The sequence below is a fragment of the Scyliorhinus canicula genome, chromosome 12, assembly GCF_902713615.1.
Source record: "Scyliorhinus canicula chromosome 12, sScyCan1.1, whole genome shotgun sequence".
In the NCBI taxonomy this organism is placed as follows: domain Eukaryota; kingdom Metazoa; phylum Chordata; class Chondrichthyes; order Carcharhiniformes; family Scyliorhinidae; genus Scyliorhinus; species Scyliorhinus canicula.
This window is the reverse complement of record NC_052157.1, coordinates 118229402-118248486: the sequence shown is the minus strand read 5'-3', so window position 1 is coordinate 118248486 and position 19085 is coordinate 118229402. Positions and strand designations below refer to the sequence as shown.

Genomic DNA, 19085 nt, shown 5'->3' with positions numbered 1-19085 from the left:
GTCAATCAGGTTGGGCCCCCGCCCCCCGGCGCCCCTCTGCTCCAATCGCTCAGCCAGCAACTTAGATTTCGTCGCGTCACTTTGTGCGTAGCTTTCATCAAAAGAGGATTTTTAAAATTTAAAATGCGACAACATGATACGCACTGTGCCGGTTTTGCCCCAATGTGCGGTTCGTCCGAATTTAAAAACCGCTCTCTCCGTCACTGTTTAACCGACGGTCGTCACCTTTCACCTCCGAAATCACAAACCGCTCTCGCCCCCCACCCCCATCGCGGATTGACAGCGGCTGCCGTCCAATCGCAGGCCGCGGCAGGTTTGAACCGGATGGCGGGCTCCGGGCCGCGGCCAATGGGAGTGTGGGCTGGGCGGGTGCTTCCGGGCTGGTCACTAGGGGTTGCGCGGTGGCGGGAGCTGTCGAGCCGCCGGTGAGAAGCGGAGCCGCGGCCTAATCCCGCCATTTTTGAACTCTCCAGTTGGCGGCGGAGTGCGAGGTTCGCGGCCTTCCTCCTCCTCCTCTTCCTCACTCTGGCCGGGGGGGCAGCCGGGGCTGTGGACAGTCCTCGACCGGCATCGCCCTCCCCTTTCCCCGAAGCCGGCTGGACGGACGGGCCATGGCGCCACTGCTGGGCAGGAAGCCGTTCCCGCTGGCGAAGCCGCTCACCGACCTGTCGGCGGAGGAGACCATCTATGTGATCGAGCACAGCGGCGAGGGATTCAGGAGCAACGAGTATCCTTTGGAGCCCAGCCGCGGGTTGTGGGGAGACCCTTCGGCGGGGCCGGGACGAGAGACGGCGTCTCCCCAGGGACGGGGGCCTAGGTTTGGGAGCAGGAACCTGCGCCTGGGGAGCAGATGCTGTGGGGAGGGATGGGGGGAAAGAGCGCCTTGTTGTCAAACTGTCTTATCAGCGTTGGGATGACCTCCCGAGTAAATCCAGTCAATGTTCCCAACTCCACAAGTTAGTTATTGTCGGGAGGCCCTGATCGTTGCCAGGTTGGGCCTACTCTCGGACAGCTTTCCAGTGCGAGCCTGAAGGGAGAGTGAGTAAAGTCTGTCCGTCCGGGGAGCCCGCTCTCAAACTCGGACTGTGCGGGCCGGCGCGATGTTCTACGCTTCACTCCTTTTCTCTGCTGGACCCAACTGTATACAGCTGTCAAAGGACTGACTGGCCCAGCTTTCCCGTGCCTCTTCCTGATGCTGCTGCAGCCACCTCGTTCAGGGAGTGAACCGTCCAAGCGATATTTGCAACTTTTCGCAATTTGTCACCCAAATTTAAAACAAAATCACCCTGGACTTGTGCTGAATTAGTTCGCTTCGTGCAGAAACCAAATTTGCAAATGCTGGAGGTCTGAACCCTCGTATGGAAGTGCACAGCAGAGGCCAGATAGGAATCTGGAACCAGAGGGATATGATAAGATAGCGGATCTTCGGCCGAAGGCTTAACTGACCTATTATTTACCTTTACAAGATGCTAATGGACCCGTTGTGTTATTTGATTGCTTTAGTCAGAACTAAGTGTTCTACTGTTTATTTCGAATGTGGACATGTGGAGCTTTTAGGAACAATATTTTAAGGTTACTTTTTCATATAGTAAAGTGACTTGGGAATGATGCAAGGATGGCATGGAGGAGTTGGAAAGATGTAGGAGATTTTAGTTCAGTTTTGTTCAGTTTCTTGTCTTCTGAACTGGTGTTTGGTATATTCATGAATGTTTTGCGTTTACTTCTGATATGTCTTTAACTACAGGAGTACTATCTTTTCATTCATGGGACATTTTATACTTGGCGTGCTGAAGGCACAGTCTGGCAATTGATTCTAAACACTTTAAAACAATGCTGGGTTTTGCATGACATGTTTAAGGAGTGTGGGAAGAAAGGACGTTAAATCCTTCTGAAAGTAATGTGTACTTCAGTTGCAGCAAAAATAAGTTTGTCTTTCACTCCAGCTAGTTGCTATGCCTGCTTAACCCTTCTAGAGGCTCAGGCTCACATCTTGGTTTGAACAACATGCCTTGTGGAAGGTGCTATGATTGCATGCAAGTTAGGCTATTTATGTGGACCATTGTAATAAAATAACTTATTTGTCACTAGCGTGGCTGTTTAAATGTTTTGGTAAGGATTTATGTGAGTCTAAAAACTTAAAAGTTTAAAGAGTTATTCCAGGAGTTTATAGAACATCCATCTTGTTTATTATCTTAGTTTGGAATCCGTGGACTTTAGAACGCACTCTACTTTGAACAATAATGTACTGCTTTCATTGAGATCTGTAAGAGTAAGACTGCAGTCTTCCTAATTTATCTTCTAGTTCAGTTTGTTAACTTGGGTAAGGCTTTGAACTCTGATCTGCCATAGCTTCCTGGCCATCAAGATGCTTTAGGTGTAATATTTAATGTTTGAGAGCCTTCAAAAAAAGATTTTTAAAACTGCTTTGTTTTGTCAGTGCTTGTTTAGAAATAGTGTTGGTATGTGTGCATTTGAATGAACTCTTTAAAGTAGGGGCTGGGTGACTGACCAAAATTCTGCACTCCCAATGTCTTCTTTTGGATGAACAGTATTTTATTGGTGCTTTGATTAATGAGTTTATGTCATACCTGGAAGAAGAGCTCTGATCAGTCCCCATTGCCTGTCTGCGAATATTTACTTGCAGCACAGTGAGTGGTGCTGCAGGAGTGAGAATTTCACATTTTTAGAAAGGATTCACTAATTTTGGTCATGCTGTCCTCCATCCAAATTTGGCACCACTGAAAAAGGAGTTATTGAAGTGTTGGCTTCTGAATCTGTGTACAGACTAGCTGAGATTCATTGAACAGAATTCAAAAATCGAATCCATGTAACTTTCTTTAAGTCTCAAGAATTAGTCCAACTTTAAAAATGTGGAAGTTTGGGCAGCAGTTGGTTATTGCCAGTCTTGGTGTCCCTGAGCTCTGAGAATATGAGTTAGAGTATCCAATGCTGATTATGAGCAAGTGAAAAGTGTAGACAAGCACAAGACTGTGATCTTGACTGTTCATAGCCGTAAGTGAATGTTGATGCTGCTGCCGATTCGCATTATTACTAACGGGTAATGCGTAATCATGTATTTTTCAGGTAATGCAGAGAAGGCTAAGCAGCAAGGGAATGTCTCTAATGACACAACCCTGTTGTAGATTGCACTTGAGTTTAGAGATTATTTGAGCGAGCAACTTTTCAATAAACGCTTTTCATGTAATGTTCAATCCAGTCTTGTAAACTTCCAGTTGGATACAGTAAGAAGGGATTCCATAGATTTTATAGCTTACTCTAAATGTGATGGGTGATTTTTGAAATAAATGTAACTCTCCTACCAAGAAATCTCTTGAGGTTAGGTTACGGGTATAGGGCAGAATGGATCGGTGCAGATGCGATAGGCCGAATGGCCTCCTACATTGCAGGGATTCTATGACTTGAATCCAGTGTTATATTTCGGATAATTGGAAATTGATGTCTGCATGGAAATTCTGTTTGTGTCTTTTGAAAATTCTATATTTATCTGTAAAGCCCTTGTCTCCTGTCTCCCGGTTTGGCTAATGTTGCATTGTTGTCAAAACACCTATTTCATATATCAGTACTGTAGGCTGCATTGTATGAAAACAAATGTGGGATGTCATCTTGCATGATACTTTATTTTATTATCTTTCCCCCATGTCAACTATTTATTGTTGTATGATTTGGGCATCATTTTCTCCCTGGTACCGTACTGAAGTGACCGTGGGGATAGTGCAAGAGCATCAGAACTCAGCCCAAACATTTTGATTGGGGTTGCTGGATAACGATCAGCAACAGGAAACTGACAATGATATGAAAGTTATTGTATCTGAAACAATACTGAGAGATTCCCATCTAGGGTAGTTCCATCAGGTAGCTTCTGCTATTAGCATGACCTGTTCCCTCCAGGAATGTTCTTTTCATGCAATCGAAGCCTGTAATCTATTGTTGCACAGCTGGATGTTTTTCATAGTACAAAATTTCATCAGTTTAAAACCATCGTGACAGCACACTTTAGTGATTAAATCTTTTGGTCCTGTTTAGGTGATGGATCATTGCTAGCTTTTTTTATGTGTAACTTTTAAGGACACTCAAGGTGGTATTAATGCTCGAATGTGGATTGGAGGTTGTTAATTAGTTATGTTTCAGCCTCTACTACCCATTCAGGCAGCGTGTTCCATACCCCCGCAACCCTCTGGGTGAGACAAGGTTTTCCTCATCTCCCCTCTAATCTTTTTACCAATCATTTTAAATCTCTGCCCCCTGGTCATAAACCTGTCTGCTAAAGTAAATCAACCCTTTACATCCACTCTGTCCAGGCCCCCCCACAACTTTGTACACCGCACCTCAATCAAATCCTCCGTTCCAAGGCGAGCAAACCCAGCCTGCCCAATCTTTCCTCTGCTGCAATTTTCCAGTCCTGGGAACAGGGGCTGGTTTAGCACACTGGGCTAAATCGCTGCTTTTAAAGCAGACCAAGGCAGGCCAGCAGCACGGTTCAATTCCTGTTCCAGTCTCCCCGAACAGGTGCCGGAATGTGGCGACTAGGGGCTTTTCACAGTAACTTCATTGAAGCCTACTCGTGACAATAAGCGAATTTCATTTCATTTCTTGTGCAAAATTAGTTTTTCATATTGCACTCTTATTAAAACCCTAATGGCAGCTCTGCAGATTGTTATAACCATGAATCTTTTTGAAGTATTAACTTTTGAGATTTCCTGTCTGCCTTTCTATTCCTGTTTTGTAGTGTTATTTTGTAGGTGTGAATGGCATAACATGTTCTTGGAAATCCGTCTGTGTAGCTTAGAGAAGTATAAAAATAACCATGTTGCTTCTTTATGTTGCTGGGCTTGACACTCTTGAGTTGTATATACAGAATTACTACTATAATTCGGTGCCACAACCGTCATCCAGGGGTTTGAGGGGTGGGAGATGCACTTCAGACAACCTCTTTTAGATATATAGTTTCAACCTGAATTTGTTACAATGAAGTTCAGCCTAAGCTCAAGGACACTATCTCATATTTCATTAAGCACTTCTTAACCTTTCAGACTCTGCACTAAATTCAACAAGTTCAGAACCTAATGAATGCTCCCATTTTTCAGGCAGTGGTTTTGCTGTTGCCATTTATAACTTCTGGACCCCATCATTTATTCTCTTGCCATTACCGCCCATTATCTCTTTAGTCATTTGGTTCTGACTCAAGGCTATTGACCTGGAGCATTAACTCTTTCTCTCTCTCTCTGCTCATTTGGTGCTTGATTTGCTTTATTATTTTTTCTCTTTTGGGTTTCTAGAATCTCCTGTATTCTGGTTTTGAGTGTGTCTTGTCTCGGGCAACTCCACAGTTCCAATTAAACTAATGGCACTCTGATTTGTAAAAGTAGTGAAAATACATGGCCCTGTTATATCCTAGAGAAACTTGCAACTTTCACATGCTAATTCAAGCAAACCAATGTGCTTGACAGGAATTTGGAAGACAGAGTAGAAAGTGAGCACAGTAACTAGAGTTATTAGTTGCAATTTTTGTTTTAAAGATCAAGAGAATCCTATTCAGAGACCTGGCAAATTGTAATGAGAAAGAGCAATACTTTACTTGGCTATACCAGCCAATCCTTGCAATTCCAACTTGTGTGCGCTGCAATAGCAATGGTGATCAGGAATGTCAAAGCTACAACTTGTGGGCCAATGTGGCACTCTGGCCTACAAAGCCAAGGCAACTACACTCTGTCATGATTCCGTCTTATGGGCCTGGAGGTTTGCAAAGGACTTAGTAATACATTGGTGGATAAATTCTAATTCACTCTCCAAAAATCTGCAATTAACAACCAATTGAGATAATTGCAGGGTAACATGAGCATTGATTTAAACATTAGATGTGACCTCCAAAGCTCCACGATGCACAGCTTGCGAACTCTCAAGAAAGAATGCTTGAATGTTCCTTGTTGGTGATGCCAGGCTAATGAAACATTGGGGTTATATACAAGCTCCCATAGGCATGTTGGTTTCTCAATAATTCCACTCCAGTTCCAGATACATTATTGTCTGATAATTACTGGAGATAGTGGCAGCTCTGATCAGATACAGCATATTGACTGTAGCCCTGACATAATTCTGTAACATAAAAGATTTGATTTTAATATTATTGCAGAGTATGCCAGCCGCAATTGCAACTATTAGGCTATAAGTACTGTCAGCAGGTACCACCTACGTTTCCTTTTGGGAATTTATGGTCCGAGTCCATGATCATTGTTATCAGATTATTGTGTTCAGCATTGATGGAAGTCCTCCGGGACTGCAGTTACACAATAACTACCGGCTGGCCAGTATTTCCGGTGCCTGACGTACTACTGACACTAAGTTGCAATGACATCAGTGTTAAAGGAGGTGTGTGTCTGTGCTTGCAAATGTTCACAAGCCGCTCCATCCGGCAGTGCAAAGGCATTCAACTGACAAAATAGGGTAAAATCTGCTCTTAAACCTCCGTCTAGCCCTTTTAGAAATGTAGACTGCAGACTAATAAACCAATGTACTGGTTCTTTGTAATAGTTGGTATACTGAACGTGACTTGTTGCTCCGTACTGTGAAGGGAATTGCTTATCATCCAGTTTTGAGGCAGCGTTTACAGCCAAAATAATAACTCCTCTTTGCTTTTGAAATATTAATGGACCCTCTGATCAGGTTTTCTGATTGTTTTATTCCCCCAAGCACTTGCAGACTTTTTGTTTGTCATTGCCAGTGGAATATGTAGGTGACCGGTGAGAACAGAATCAAGCACTGTTATGTACACCCACATTTGAATGGTCTGCAAAAACGCACTTTCTAACCTCACTTGAATGACTGCTTGGCTGAAAAGCTCCAAGGTGCCTGGGGCACTGTACTCCACAGGAGCTGATACTTTCAGAACAGCAGAAAAAAACTGGGGAAGATTGAGGAAAAATGTGAAAGGATTGAGTCAAAGGAGACGAGCAATGGTAAGTGAATTAGATGGGGTGAGGGGGAAATGGATTTAGTGGAAAGGATAGAGGGAACAGGAGGTCAAAGGTATGAAACATTACAAATATGGCGTAATGGCTTTTTGTCTTTTTACGGTTTCTGTGTACAAGCTCAATTTCTTCCTTTATTTTCCTGAGCCGCTTTTCAGAGAATATGAATCTCGATTGTCCAGATATGCAGAGCGAATCTGGACATGTAAAAGCACGGGCAGCAACCAACTCACTCACAAGGAAGCCTGGGAAGAGGAGCAAGAAGTAACTGAATTGTAAGTATATGACATTGTTAATTACAAAGTACATTTAATAAGTTGACAGCACTTTGGTGCTGGGGTGAATTTCATAAACCTGTGGATGGGTATCTGCCTGTTGTAACACCCTTCTCCCAAAAACTGTGGCCCATTTGGTACAACACACCATGCCAACCATTGTGAACCAGTTTTAACTTCATAAGATTTATCCCTAATAGCTATTAGTTGAATGATGGCAGCATTTGTTTTCCAGACTAGTAACACAGGTTTTTTTAAAACTAGAAGCACAATATTGCGGATGGTAGAAATATGAAATAAAAACAAATAATGCTGGAAGAATTCAGGTCTGGCAGCATCTGTGGAGAAAGAAGCATTTTGAGGCCTGTGTGACTCTTTGGACCCTTCTCTTGGACTCGAAGAGTTAACAATCTTCTTTCTCCACATATGCTGAGGCCTGCTGAGTTCAGTTTTTATTATGGGTTTTTAAATCCTGCTTCCCTTATAAAATGGGTAGTGCCAGGGAGGATGGAGAGGTTCAAATGCATCTCAGTTGTTACATCAGTTGGGAAATTGTTGAGGTTGGGTGAAGTGCGACAAATTCTGAAATGCTGTATTGCTGAGCTTCCCTAAAAGTGTAATGGTTTGGAAATGATATTCATTTGTGGGTTTTATACAAAAATATAAATACTAGGGTATTTTGCACTCCACTATATTGGAGCTGCAGTAAGATATGTAAAACTTGCTTCCTACCTGATCAAGGAAGGACAGACAGAATGTAAACACACACACACCTACGTGGCTAGAGATATGTTCCTGGCACACCTTTGAGGTCAACTTCATGACACTTAAAGTTTTTGTATCTGACAACTTTAAGTGCAGTTCATGCTATGTTGAAAGGAAGGGACCTTGGGCTGTTTTCTTCTCTATCTCATTCTCCGTACCCAAAAAACCTAGGAATTATTTCCTCTGTCTTTCCCAAACGATCTGTTAAAAACAACCATTCCCAAACAACCATTTTAAACCAAGACTTGGTATCACATTATGGCTGATTTGTAATTCATCTCGTCCTCTTTGAGACTCTTTTCAAGCTTCATGTATCCTTTGAAAATCACCGTAGTTTCTTAAATTTGAGAAAAATGGTGATATGTCCCCTAACAGAATTAATTAGTTCGGTACTGGATTGCAACTGGTGTAAATATTAGAGATTTAAAAATAAAAAAATTGAGTACCCAATTATCCGTTTCTAATTTAGGGGTCATTTAGCATGGCCACTCCACCTACCCTGCACATCTTTGGATTGTGGGGTGAGGCCCACGCAGACACTGGTAGAGTGCAAACTCCACACGGACATTGACCTGGGTCCTTGGTGTCGTGAGGCAGCAATACTAACCACTACACCATCGTGTGGCCATAAATATAAGAGGATAATAAAAGTTATCTCAGTCTTCTGTGGAATTACCGAGTTGACTGCCTGGGAGAATGGGAGAGTCCAGGATTTTTGAATTTCCTATCCAAGCATATATTTAAAGTCCAGTGATTTTAGTTACAGGCAAGTTTGACAAAATAGAAAAGCTAGACAACCAAACTAGTCCATTGGGAGCTTCAAAACTGCACCAGCACAAACTGGAGATGTTAATATTCCTTAAAGAGGATAAATTGGGAGTTTTAATGATTACTTGCTATTCCAATGACCTGTTCGCTAATACTCAGCGATATGCAGCCTAAAGTGCTATCTTTGATTTATAGTTTGGCTAAATTACCTAATATCAGACAGAATTGATATTAAGATTGTCACAGTAACTTCATTGCATTATTAATGCAAGCCTACTTGTGACACTAATGAAGATTATTTTTAAGGATTCTCTAATTGGCCTCAGTCGATGGAATAGAGGGGGAGGGGTTAAAGAGTCTAAAGAGGTGAAAATCAGCCAAGATCCTGACTGCCACCAAGTGACTGTTTTGTGGTAAATATGTATTTGAACAGATTAGCTTCTGTCACGCACCCATGGGCAGTGGTTTGCTGGTCAAGGCTGTCAGATGGGATGGAGTGGCATTTGGGTATGGTCTTGGAAAGCTGCTCATGACCATTTAAAGTGAAACATCAGCATGATACATTATGGCTGATTTTAAACTTTTGGAAGTAAAGCAGGCAGTGTGGATCAGCTGTCAATTCTACACTTGGATGGGTGGAATGTTATCACAATGTTTAGCTCCGTAGATTCACAGCGCCAGAGACCCAGGTTTCATTCCCGGCTTGGGTCACTGCCTGTGCGAAGTTTACACGTTCTCCCCATGTCTGCATGGGTTTCTTCCCACAAGTCCCGAAAGACGTGCTTGTTAGGTGAATTGGACATTCTGAATTCTCCCCCAGTGTACCCGAACAGGTGTAGCGACTAGGGGATTTTCACTGGTGCCTGTTTGGGGAGGCTGGTACAGGAATTGAACCGTGCTGCTGGCCTGCCTGGGTCTGTTTTAAAAGCTAGCGATTTAGCCCAGTGTGCTAAACTAGAATGTGGCGATTAGGGGCATTTCACAGTAACTTCATTGAAGCCTACTCGTGACAATAAGCGATTTTCATTTCATTTCAGTAACGTCATTGCAGTGTTAATATAAGCATACTTGTGACACTAATAAAAACGATTATTATTAAAGATTAATTTTCTTTGCATTGAAATTAAAGGGCTAGAAAATCTGGGAGCTAATCTGCTAGGACCAATTTTCCATTCCTATCTTCAGTAGAGGGGAAATTTATGGTTAATATTTTAACTTCTTTATATTGAGAGGTGGAGGGAGTGTATGCTGCTGCAAAGCAGCAGTAATTTTTGAGAAATGTTGTTCACATTTTAATTTGAGAGGAATTATCTCCAGGAAATAATGTCTGCTTTGTATTATGCCATTTATTAGTCAATGCTAGTTTGAGATTAGATTTCATAGTGCATGGTTGGGGGGAGATTAATACTTATTTAGTATGATATTACCAATGCTGTTAACCAATGCACCGTAATATTTCAAAATTCATCACTTCAAATTGCTTTTGCTGTTAACCAGTACTTCACACTACCAGAAGGACGTGGAGGCTTTGGAGAGAGTATCGAAAAGGTTTACCAGGATGTTGCCTGGTATGGAGGGTATTAGCTATGTGGAGAGATTAAATAAACTGGAATTGTTCTCCTTAGAATGACGGAGGCTGAGGGGTGACCTGATAGAAGTTTCTAAAATTATGAGGAGTATAGAGTGGGTGAACAATTGGAGGCTTTTTCCCTGTGCGGGAATGACAATTACAAGGGGGCACAAGTTCAAGGTGAGAGGGATAGGTTCAGTGGAGATATGCGGGGGATGTTTTTTTACACGGAGGGTGGTGGTGGCCTGGAATGCACTGCCAAGTGAGGTGGTTGAGGCAGATACATTAGCGACCTTTTAGGCTTATCTGGATAGGCACCTGAACAGACTGGGTATAGAAGGATACAGGTGGTTGGTCTAGATAGACACGTGATCAGCGCAGGCTTGGAGGTCCGAAGGGTCTGATCCGGTCCTGTGCTGTTTGTTCTTTGTTCATCCTTGTTCTTTGTTCATCCTATCATGTAACTTAAAACATTCTCCTCCGACATAAAACTAGTTCAGAACGATGGCCTTCCTGATCCAGTTGTTTTTGAGATTTTCCAGCTGTCTAGCCTTTGACCCTCCATTCGCCGCAATGTCAACCTCGCCTCGACTTTTGATGTCCTTATTCCCCATAAAACCATTAATTTCTCTTGCCCTGACGGTTCCCCCTGGAACCATCCTTATTTCACCTCACTTCAGACCAAGGGGTGCAGACTTGAAACAATATGGTGCGCCATAGTATTGGCTGTCCACTAGCAGATCTGACTGGACGACTTGAAACAGATTCTGCTCTTGTCTGCTAAAACTGTTAATTATTCCTGGAATACAAAGATAATTCTAACTTTTCTGTACTGAAAACCGTCTTAAACCCTTTTCCCCTGTCCCTTCACCCAGCTTCTGTCAGGTCCTCCCTTCCGCTACCCCACCTGGCCAAATCTTCTTTCAAGCTCTTCCTTGTCCTTGACCTGAACTTGCATCTTTCTCCAGTTTCTCGTGTATCTTCCCTCATGTCCTGTCTGACCTGAGGTCCATAAGGCCCACTTCCTTTTCCCTCCACTTTATTTCCATTAATCTGCTGATCACCCACTTCACTTCTGACCCCTTGTTAAGTGATACTGTAAATTATTCTCTTGCTCAAGTATTGTCCCTTTCTCTTTTAAATCATTGTGGTGTTGCCTTCCAAATTTGTTCCCAACTTTTCAGCAACTCCTCTGAATTCCTCCAATCAACCTTCTGTCCCTACCACTGCCAAAACAGCTCTTATGAAAGTCACAAATGACACCTTCTGTGACCGACAAATTAACTTTTCCTTCTTAACTTCACTGCAGCATTTGCACAGTTGACCACACCATCTTCCTCCATTGCCTCTCCATTCTTATCCAAACAGGTGGAATGCTCTCTCCTGGTTTCATTCTTATCCCCATGATCATAGCCAACGAACCGCTAACAATGGATTCTTTCCTCATTCCTGTACTATTTCCGCTGACTCCCAAGGATCACTCCTTCGTCCCCTCCCATTTCTCATCCACATGCTGTTCCTTGGTAACATCCAAATGATGGCATTAATTTTCACATGTATGCTTGGTCACACCCGGCGGTACAATACCACCACTTCTCTCGACTTATCCACTGTTGTTAAATTATCATACTGCTTAGCCGATATCCAGCACGGATGAGCGGAAATGTTCTCCAGTTACATATTGGGGAGACCAAAGCCATTGATTTCAGTCCCCTCCTTTGCCTAGCTACCAACTCCACTCCCTGACAACAATTTGAGATTAATCCAGCCTGTTTACAGCCATAGTATCACATTTGATCCGAAGACAATCTTCCAACCTTGTGTTTGTGCCATCTGTAAGACCCCTGTTTCCACCTCCTATAACATAATTCGGCTTTTCTTGTTTGGTTCATCTGCTGCTGAAACCCTCATCCATGCCTTTGTTACCTCTGGAATCGGCTATTCAAACACACTGCTGACTGATCTACGTTTTACCTAGTCCTTTGACCATTTTTTTGGTCATCTTACCTAATATCTCCTTATGTGGCTTGGTGTCATACTTTGTTTTGTAATTCCCTTAAGATGATTCATTATGGTAACGGTGCTGTATAAATGTAAGATGTTATGACGCTCGGAAGATTTTAGGAAAATTGGATTATAAATGTAGTGGGCAATTTAAGGGTTCGAAGCCTGGGGTTAGTGTGTGTTTGACTGCCATTGCCATGTTTAAAAAAAAAAAATTTAAAAAAAATCTGTTTGCAGAGCCTGGGTATTTTTGGTGGCCAGACGATGAAATTGATGGAGGAATGTGTTTATTGGTCTGGGCTAATGCATAGTGGTTTGACTGAGGAGGTCCTTGAGACGTTCTTGAGTTTATGCAGCCTCTAGAGATGGGAGATGAGATCATTGCTGGGTGGAGCTCAGAAAGGCAGAGAGGCAATTGAGAGAGAGAGAAGAGCTGAGTTCTGATCTGCCTGACTGAGCCCACAATTCTGCTCCAGTAGGATTGTTTCAAATAAAAGAGTAATAATTTTTTTTTTTAATAAACTATTTTATTGAGGTAGTTTTTGGCTTTATAAACAGTTACAGACATCATCAGAAAGAAAACAAAAAAGGCAAAAATGTGCAAACATCCATGTACTTTCAATACTTCAATCGTAACATATTGCACCAGCCCGCTCCTCTCCCACCGGTACCACCCGCCATATTTTCCCTCCTACTCTACTCTACCCCCACCTCCTGCTGACGCTCACTCTCCTGCAAAGAAGTCAATAAATGGTTGCCACCTCCGGGCGAACCCCTGCACAGATCCCCTCAAGGCGAACTTAATTTTCTCCATACCCAGGAATCTCGACATGTCCGCAAGCCACCACTCAGTCTTCGGGGGCTTTGAGTCCCTCCACGCCAAATAGTATTCGTCGCCGGGCTATCAGGGAAGCAAAGGCCAAAACATCGGCCTCTTTCTCCCCCTGGACCCCCGGATCCTCCGAAACCCCAAAAATTGCCACCCCTGGACTCATCACCACCCTTGTTTTTAGCACCCGGGACATGACCCCCGCAAATCCCTCCCAGTACCCCCTCAGCTTAGGGCATGCCCAAAACATGTGCACGTGGTTCGCTGGTCCTCCCGTGCACCTAGCGCATTTGTCCTCTATCCCGAAGAATTTGCTCATCCGAGCCACCGTCATATGGGCCCGGTGAACGACCTTAAATTGAATCAGCCCGAGCCTGGCACATGTCGCGGTCGAATTTACCCTACTCAGGGCCTCTGGCCACAGCCCCTCCTCCATTTCCCTGCCTAGCTCCTCCTCCCATTTAAGTTTCAGTTCCTCTGTCTGGGACCGTTCCTCCCTCATGAGCACCTTATATATACCCGAGACGCTAAGAGTAATAATTTTAACGCAGAGCAGTCTTGTCTGAAGTCATGGAAAAGGCTGAAACAACCTAGTTGAAGCAACTGTTTGAAGATATTCAGCTAGAGTCTGAAGGAGTTCCACTGGAGCTAAATATGTCTTATAAAGCAATTATTATTCTATGCCCTGCTAATTTTGAGCTGAATTGAGAGCTGTATGTTCTTTTCTTGATGTTTAATGGGAAATTCTATGGTTGTGTTGAGAGGTAGTTGTAAACTGTTCTTTTCGGGTGTGAAGTTAAAAGTTTTAAAAAAAAATTTCTTTATTCTCCTTTTTCGCATTTTCTCCCAAATCTATACCCACCAACAATAATCAGTAATAAACAATAATCAGTAACAAATATGTCAATCCCCATATCGATAACAACGATCCCATCCTCCCACCAAACCCAAAACATTCGCCCACGTGTTCACATAAACAACTGACAAAAAGGAATCGGGAATCACCCATGGCCACCATTAAAACCCGTGGCCCCCCTCCACATACAACTAATGTTCGATGTTATCCAGTTCTTGAAAGTGCATAATGAATAATGGCCATGAATTGTAGACCCCCATCCATCCTTCCCCTCAGTTCAAACTTAACCTTCTCAAGAGTCAAGAATTCCAACAGATCTCCTCGCCACACCAGGGCACAGGGTGGAGAAGCTGCCCTGCAACACATCAGGATTCGCCATCGAGCGATGAACAAGGTGAAGGCTATAACATCTGCCTCCGCACCAGTTTCCAACTGTGGCTGGTCCAACACTCCGAATATGGCCTCCCGGGGGCCTGGGTCCACTTTAGAAATGACCCTAAAAACCTCCTTCCAGTAATCCGCTAGCTTCGGACAGGTATTTGAATGTGATTAGCGCGCCCCCCCCCCCCCCCCCCCCCAACGTTCACACACATCTACTCTTTCAAAGAATCGGCTCATCCTCACCCTTGTGAGGTATGCCCTGTGTACCACCTTCAGCTGTATCAGCCCCAACCTCGCGCACGACGTGGAGGCATTCACTCTCTGGAGCACCTCATACCAGAACCCCTCCATATCCTCTCCCAACTATTCCTCCCACTTTGCTTTGATCTCTTCCAATGGTGCCTTCTCCTCCTTCAAAATAGCTCTGTAGAACGCTGACACTACCCTCCTTCAACCCTGCAAACCGACCCATAAGAAACAAATCTTTCAGTGTCTTAATCCCCTTCCCCTCCTATTTCCGAAAATTTCCATCCCACCTCCCTGGCTCAAATCTGTGGTTCCCCCGAATCGGCATTTCCCTTGACCCTGCCCCCAACCCAAAGTGTTGGCGAAACTGCTCCAAATTCTCAATGAAGCTATTATTAATGGACTCCCTGAGTTCCCCGGGACTATCGGGAGCGGCGCTGTTGCTAGTGCTTTCAATCCCAACGTTCTACACAAACTCCTCCATTCTGACCCACTGAGAATCAACACCTTTTACCCAGCTCCGCACCTTCTCCACATTCGCTGTCCAGTAGTAATACATCAGGTTCGGAAGACCCAAGCCCCCTGCCTGCCTTCCCCTCTGCTGAACCACTGGGAATCAACCCCTCTTACCCAGCTCCGCACGTGAAGTTAAAAGTTTAATGTTGTATTAATTTTTGTTTTAGAAATACCAAAGCCTTATCTTTCATGCAATCAGAACAAATCATTCTTTCAGCACAGTTTTAAAATAAACTAAAATATTGAGGTTTTGGTCCAGTATCCTAGCCATGTAGGGATCTGGTCTGGGATCATAACGTTGTTGCTTCATATGTCCACAGTTACTCCTAATCCCTAATTACAACACTGAGCAGAACTATCAAAATGATTCTCTCTAATGGTGGTTCATAAGTACTGGAGAAGTGTTTGGTGCTGTCAAGTTGTGTGTGTGTGGATGTGAAAGCTCTGTTTCAAAGAGACTGGTGGTGTGACTCTGATCACAATTTCTACTTGCAGGTTACTGAATGCTACAATTTGGCACCATCTACTGGCTCAATGCAGCATCAGCTTTGGAGTTACGGGGACTTCTTGCTTAAAATAACTAAAAGTTAATATAGAAAGGGGAACACTTGAGCATAATGTGATTTGAGTTTAGGGAAGAGAAAATTTCTTGTTCTTTAATGTGCTTTGAGAAAAGGAGGATTGCCTTTCTTGTAGCAGCGAAGTTAGATGCAACTCTATTTGGGAATTTATTCTTCTCTTGTAGAGCATGCATGTGTAAGTGGCCTTGGAGATGTTGAGCAGCCATAAGCTGCAGCTACCTGCCACGTTTTCATCCCTAGTCCCCTTTCCACATATTGAACTGAGTCTTCACTTTGTCCAACTCATCCCCAACTCCTCAAACCTGTATCGCTTTTTTCTACAACTGACAGGCTTTTAAAACCAAAGCTTGGCACCACTTAATCACTACTTTCTTTGGCTATGTTCATTTGAACCCTGTCTAAACTGCTGTTGATATGTGATGTAGCATTTTTACCTTATTCTGCTTTGTTGCTCTTTGCAGGCTAAAGGAGGAGTATCCAGTGTGGTTTGAAAAGCCTGTGTTAGAACATGTTCATCACAATACGTTGTCTCTGGACAAACTAGTTGACAAAACGTGGATGGAGATCATGACCAAGTTTGCAATTGGAGAACATTGTGAATTCCAGGTCAGACTTGGAAGATATTTTTATTTTTAAAATAAATTTAGAGTACCCAATTCATTTTTTCCAATTAAGGGGCAATTTAGCGTGGCCAATCCACCGACTCTGCACATGTTTGGGTTGTGGGGGCGAAATCCTTGTAAACACGGCGAGAATGTGGAAACTCCATACGGACAGTGACCCAGAGCCAGGATCGAACCTGGGACCTTGACACTGTGAGGCAGCAGTGATAACCACTGCGCCACCATGCTGCCCTTGGAAGATGTTTTCATAAAGCTTAAAAAATGTTTCCGTGATGGCCTAATGTATAACTAAAATCCCCAATCCAAGCCACAAATTCCAAGTTTATTCCCTAGGCTGTGGTGCTTTTGCTGATATCCTGGGTAGTCCTTGGACAAGACGAAGAATGAAGCCGGATCCTGGCTGCTGTTTACAACCTCATAGAAAATGGCACTTCCTGGACACCAGAGTTAGACTGGATATTTCACTGATTATATAAATCTCTGTAAATTTCAGTCATTTTGACATTGTGTCGCTGCACCTTACCCTGCTTTTGTGTGCGACGAGAAATGCTGGCTTTCAGCAAATCCCACTGTGAAACATCTTAATTGTACAGCAATAAGTTGGTGAAGGAAATTAACTCTGGCAGCGGTGATTATTGCTCTTTCATCTTTGGAAGTTGGGTTCAAATGCCATGGATCTCTCTTTGCTAAACAAATTTGTTATTATTAGTAATTCTACTGTCAGCAGAAAATGGGATTATATTTCTTTTATGACAGCGATGTGTGTAAAAATTGTAAATTTGAAAGTAAACCCAAATTAATGAATAACTTCCTTCTAGGTTGGGGAAAACAAAATTCTTCAAGTGGTGGTGGTGAAAGTCCATCCTCTGGAACCGAAGGAAGAATTGTCCTCTGAGAAGAAAACTGATGGAACCTGTGACTCACCTTCCAGTGATAAGGAGAATTCCAGTCAGGTGGCGCACGAGAGCCTGGGTATAGAAGCCTGCAACAAAATTGAGGAGAGCAAGAGGGACAGCAATATTAGTATGTGTTCATTCACATCATGCATATATTAGAGAGAGCAAGCATGCATATGTGGTCAGGGGAGACTTGGTAACTCTGGAGTCCCAAGGACTCTCTGTCCCACCTGATCTTCAGTAAATCCTATCCGGTTTTATCATTGATTCCATTTTATATTCATGAATTTCCTTCAAATTACAAAGCCAGGTCAAACCTGTAGTCTTCTGCCAGTGGCTTAATCACCGCATTCATTTCCTCAAGAACCCAGATCCTAGAAGCTAGTAGGGCATTGAAATTTAGGAACTCATAGCTGTAAAAGTGTGAAGAGCAATGGAGCAAATTGTATTGATTTAAAAAGACATCAGATTTTCTAAGCAGTGTGTGGAGTTTTAAAGCAGGGGTAGTGCTGTCCTGGTATTAATTGTAAGTTAGCCCTTAGTTAAAATATTGTTTCCAGTTTTGGTTGCTTTTGGGAAGAACTCCCTGAAGAGAGGGCAGAAGCAATTAGACTGGAGAAAAGGAGCCTTTTCTATGAGCGAATAGTCGAGAAACTGAGATTTTTAATTTGACTAAAGACTAACAGAAGGTCACAAATCTATGGGCTTTGAAGTAAATTGGGAAAGGTTTTTCTACTGGCAAATAATTCTGTGACCTGTAATATCAAAAGGGTGATATTGGGAGAATTAGCGCAGATAGCTGCTGGGACGTAGAATCCTTGCCGGGATACATGGTGGTGAAAATAATCCTTTTTTAAAAGGAAGGGTTTAAAATGCTTGAAAAAACAGAAAGCTACAGAGAACATTGGGGGATGAGATTGGACGTGGGCCCAATAGTGTAAACACTGAAGTATTCAGTTACTTTTTGTTAAATTGTGAATTGTAGGGCAGCACGGTGGCCTAGTGGTTAGCACAGCTGCCTCACGGCGCTGAGGTCCCAGGTTCAATCCCGGCTTTGGGTCACTGTCCGTGTGGAGTTTGCACATTCTCCCCGTGTCTGCGTGGGTTTCGCCCCCACAACCCAAAAATGTGCAGAGTAGGTGGATTGGCCACGCTAAATTGCCCCTTAATTGGAAAAAATTATTGGGTACTCTAAATTTATAAAAAATAAATAAAAATTGTGAATTGTAGGTGTTTTAGTGTAGTAATCCCTGACCTGAGAACCGTTTGCTATTGTAATAATGTTTTTCTATGTTATGGGTTCATGACCCGAGTATAAAACCAGGTGGCCCAGTAGGACAGAACATTTTCTGATTCTGCCAAAGTCTGTGCTAAATTTAAAATTCAATTTTCAAACATTGACAAGATTTTGTGTTTCACAACTTAGAGCTAAAATAAACGAACATACAAATGAGGATTAGGCCTTTCAGCCCCTCAAGCCTGCTCTACTATTTATTAAGATCATTGCTGATCTGATAGTAGCCTTAAATCTGCATCCCACCTACCCCAGATAACCTACCGTCCCTTGTTTATGAAGAATCTATCCACCAATGCCATAAATATATTCAAAGACTCTGCTCCCACCACCTCTTCAGGAAGAGTTCCAAAGACTCGTGACCCTCTCAACTGAAAAAATGTTGCCTCATCTCTGTTTTAAATGGGCGACTCCTCATTTTTAAATAGTGACCCTTTGTTCTAGATTCTCCCACGAGAGGAAACATCCTCTCCACATCCATCCTGTCAAGACCCC

General features: G+C 43.1%; 1 protein-coding gene across 4 annotated transcripts in view; it reads left to right on the top strand.

Annotated features, from left to right (window-relative positions):
- Nucleotides 1-377: 377 nt before the first annotated feature.
- Nucleotides 378-19085, top strand: part of baz1b (bromodomain adjacent to zinc finger domain, 1B) — a 112544-nt gene continuing 93836 nt past the window's right edge. For all 4 annotated transcript variants that reach the window (XM_038813855.1, XM_038813854.1, XM_038813853.1 and 1 more), the window contains exons 1-4: nt 378-727; nt 7145-7261; nt 16239-16383; nt 17219-17423. In XM_038813855.1, coding sequence (XP_038669783.1) covers nt 612-727; nt 7145-7261; nt 16239-16383; nt 17219-17423 — 583 coding nt within the window. In that variant the 5' untranslated portion in view covers nt 378-611. The remainder of the gene's footprint in view (nt 728-7144; nt 7262-16238; nt 16384-17218; nt 17424-19085) is intronic.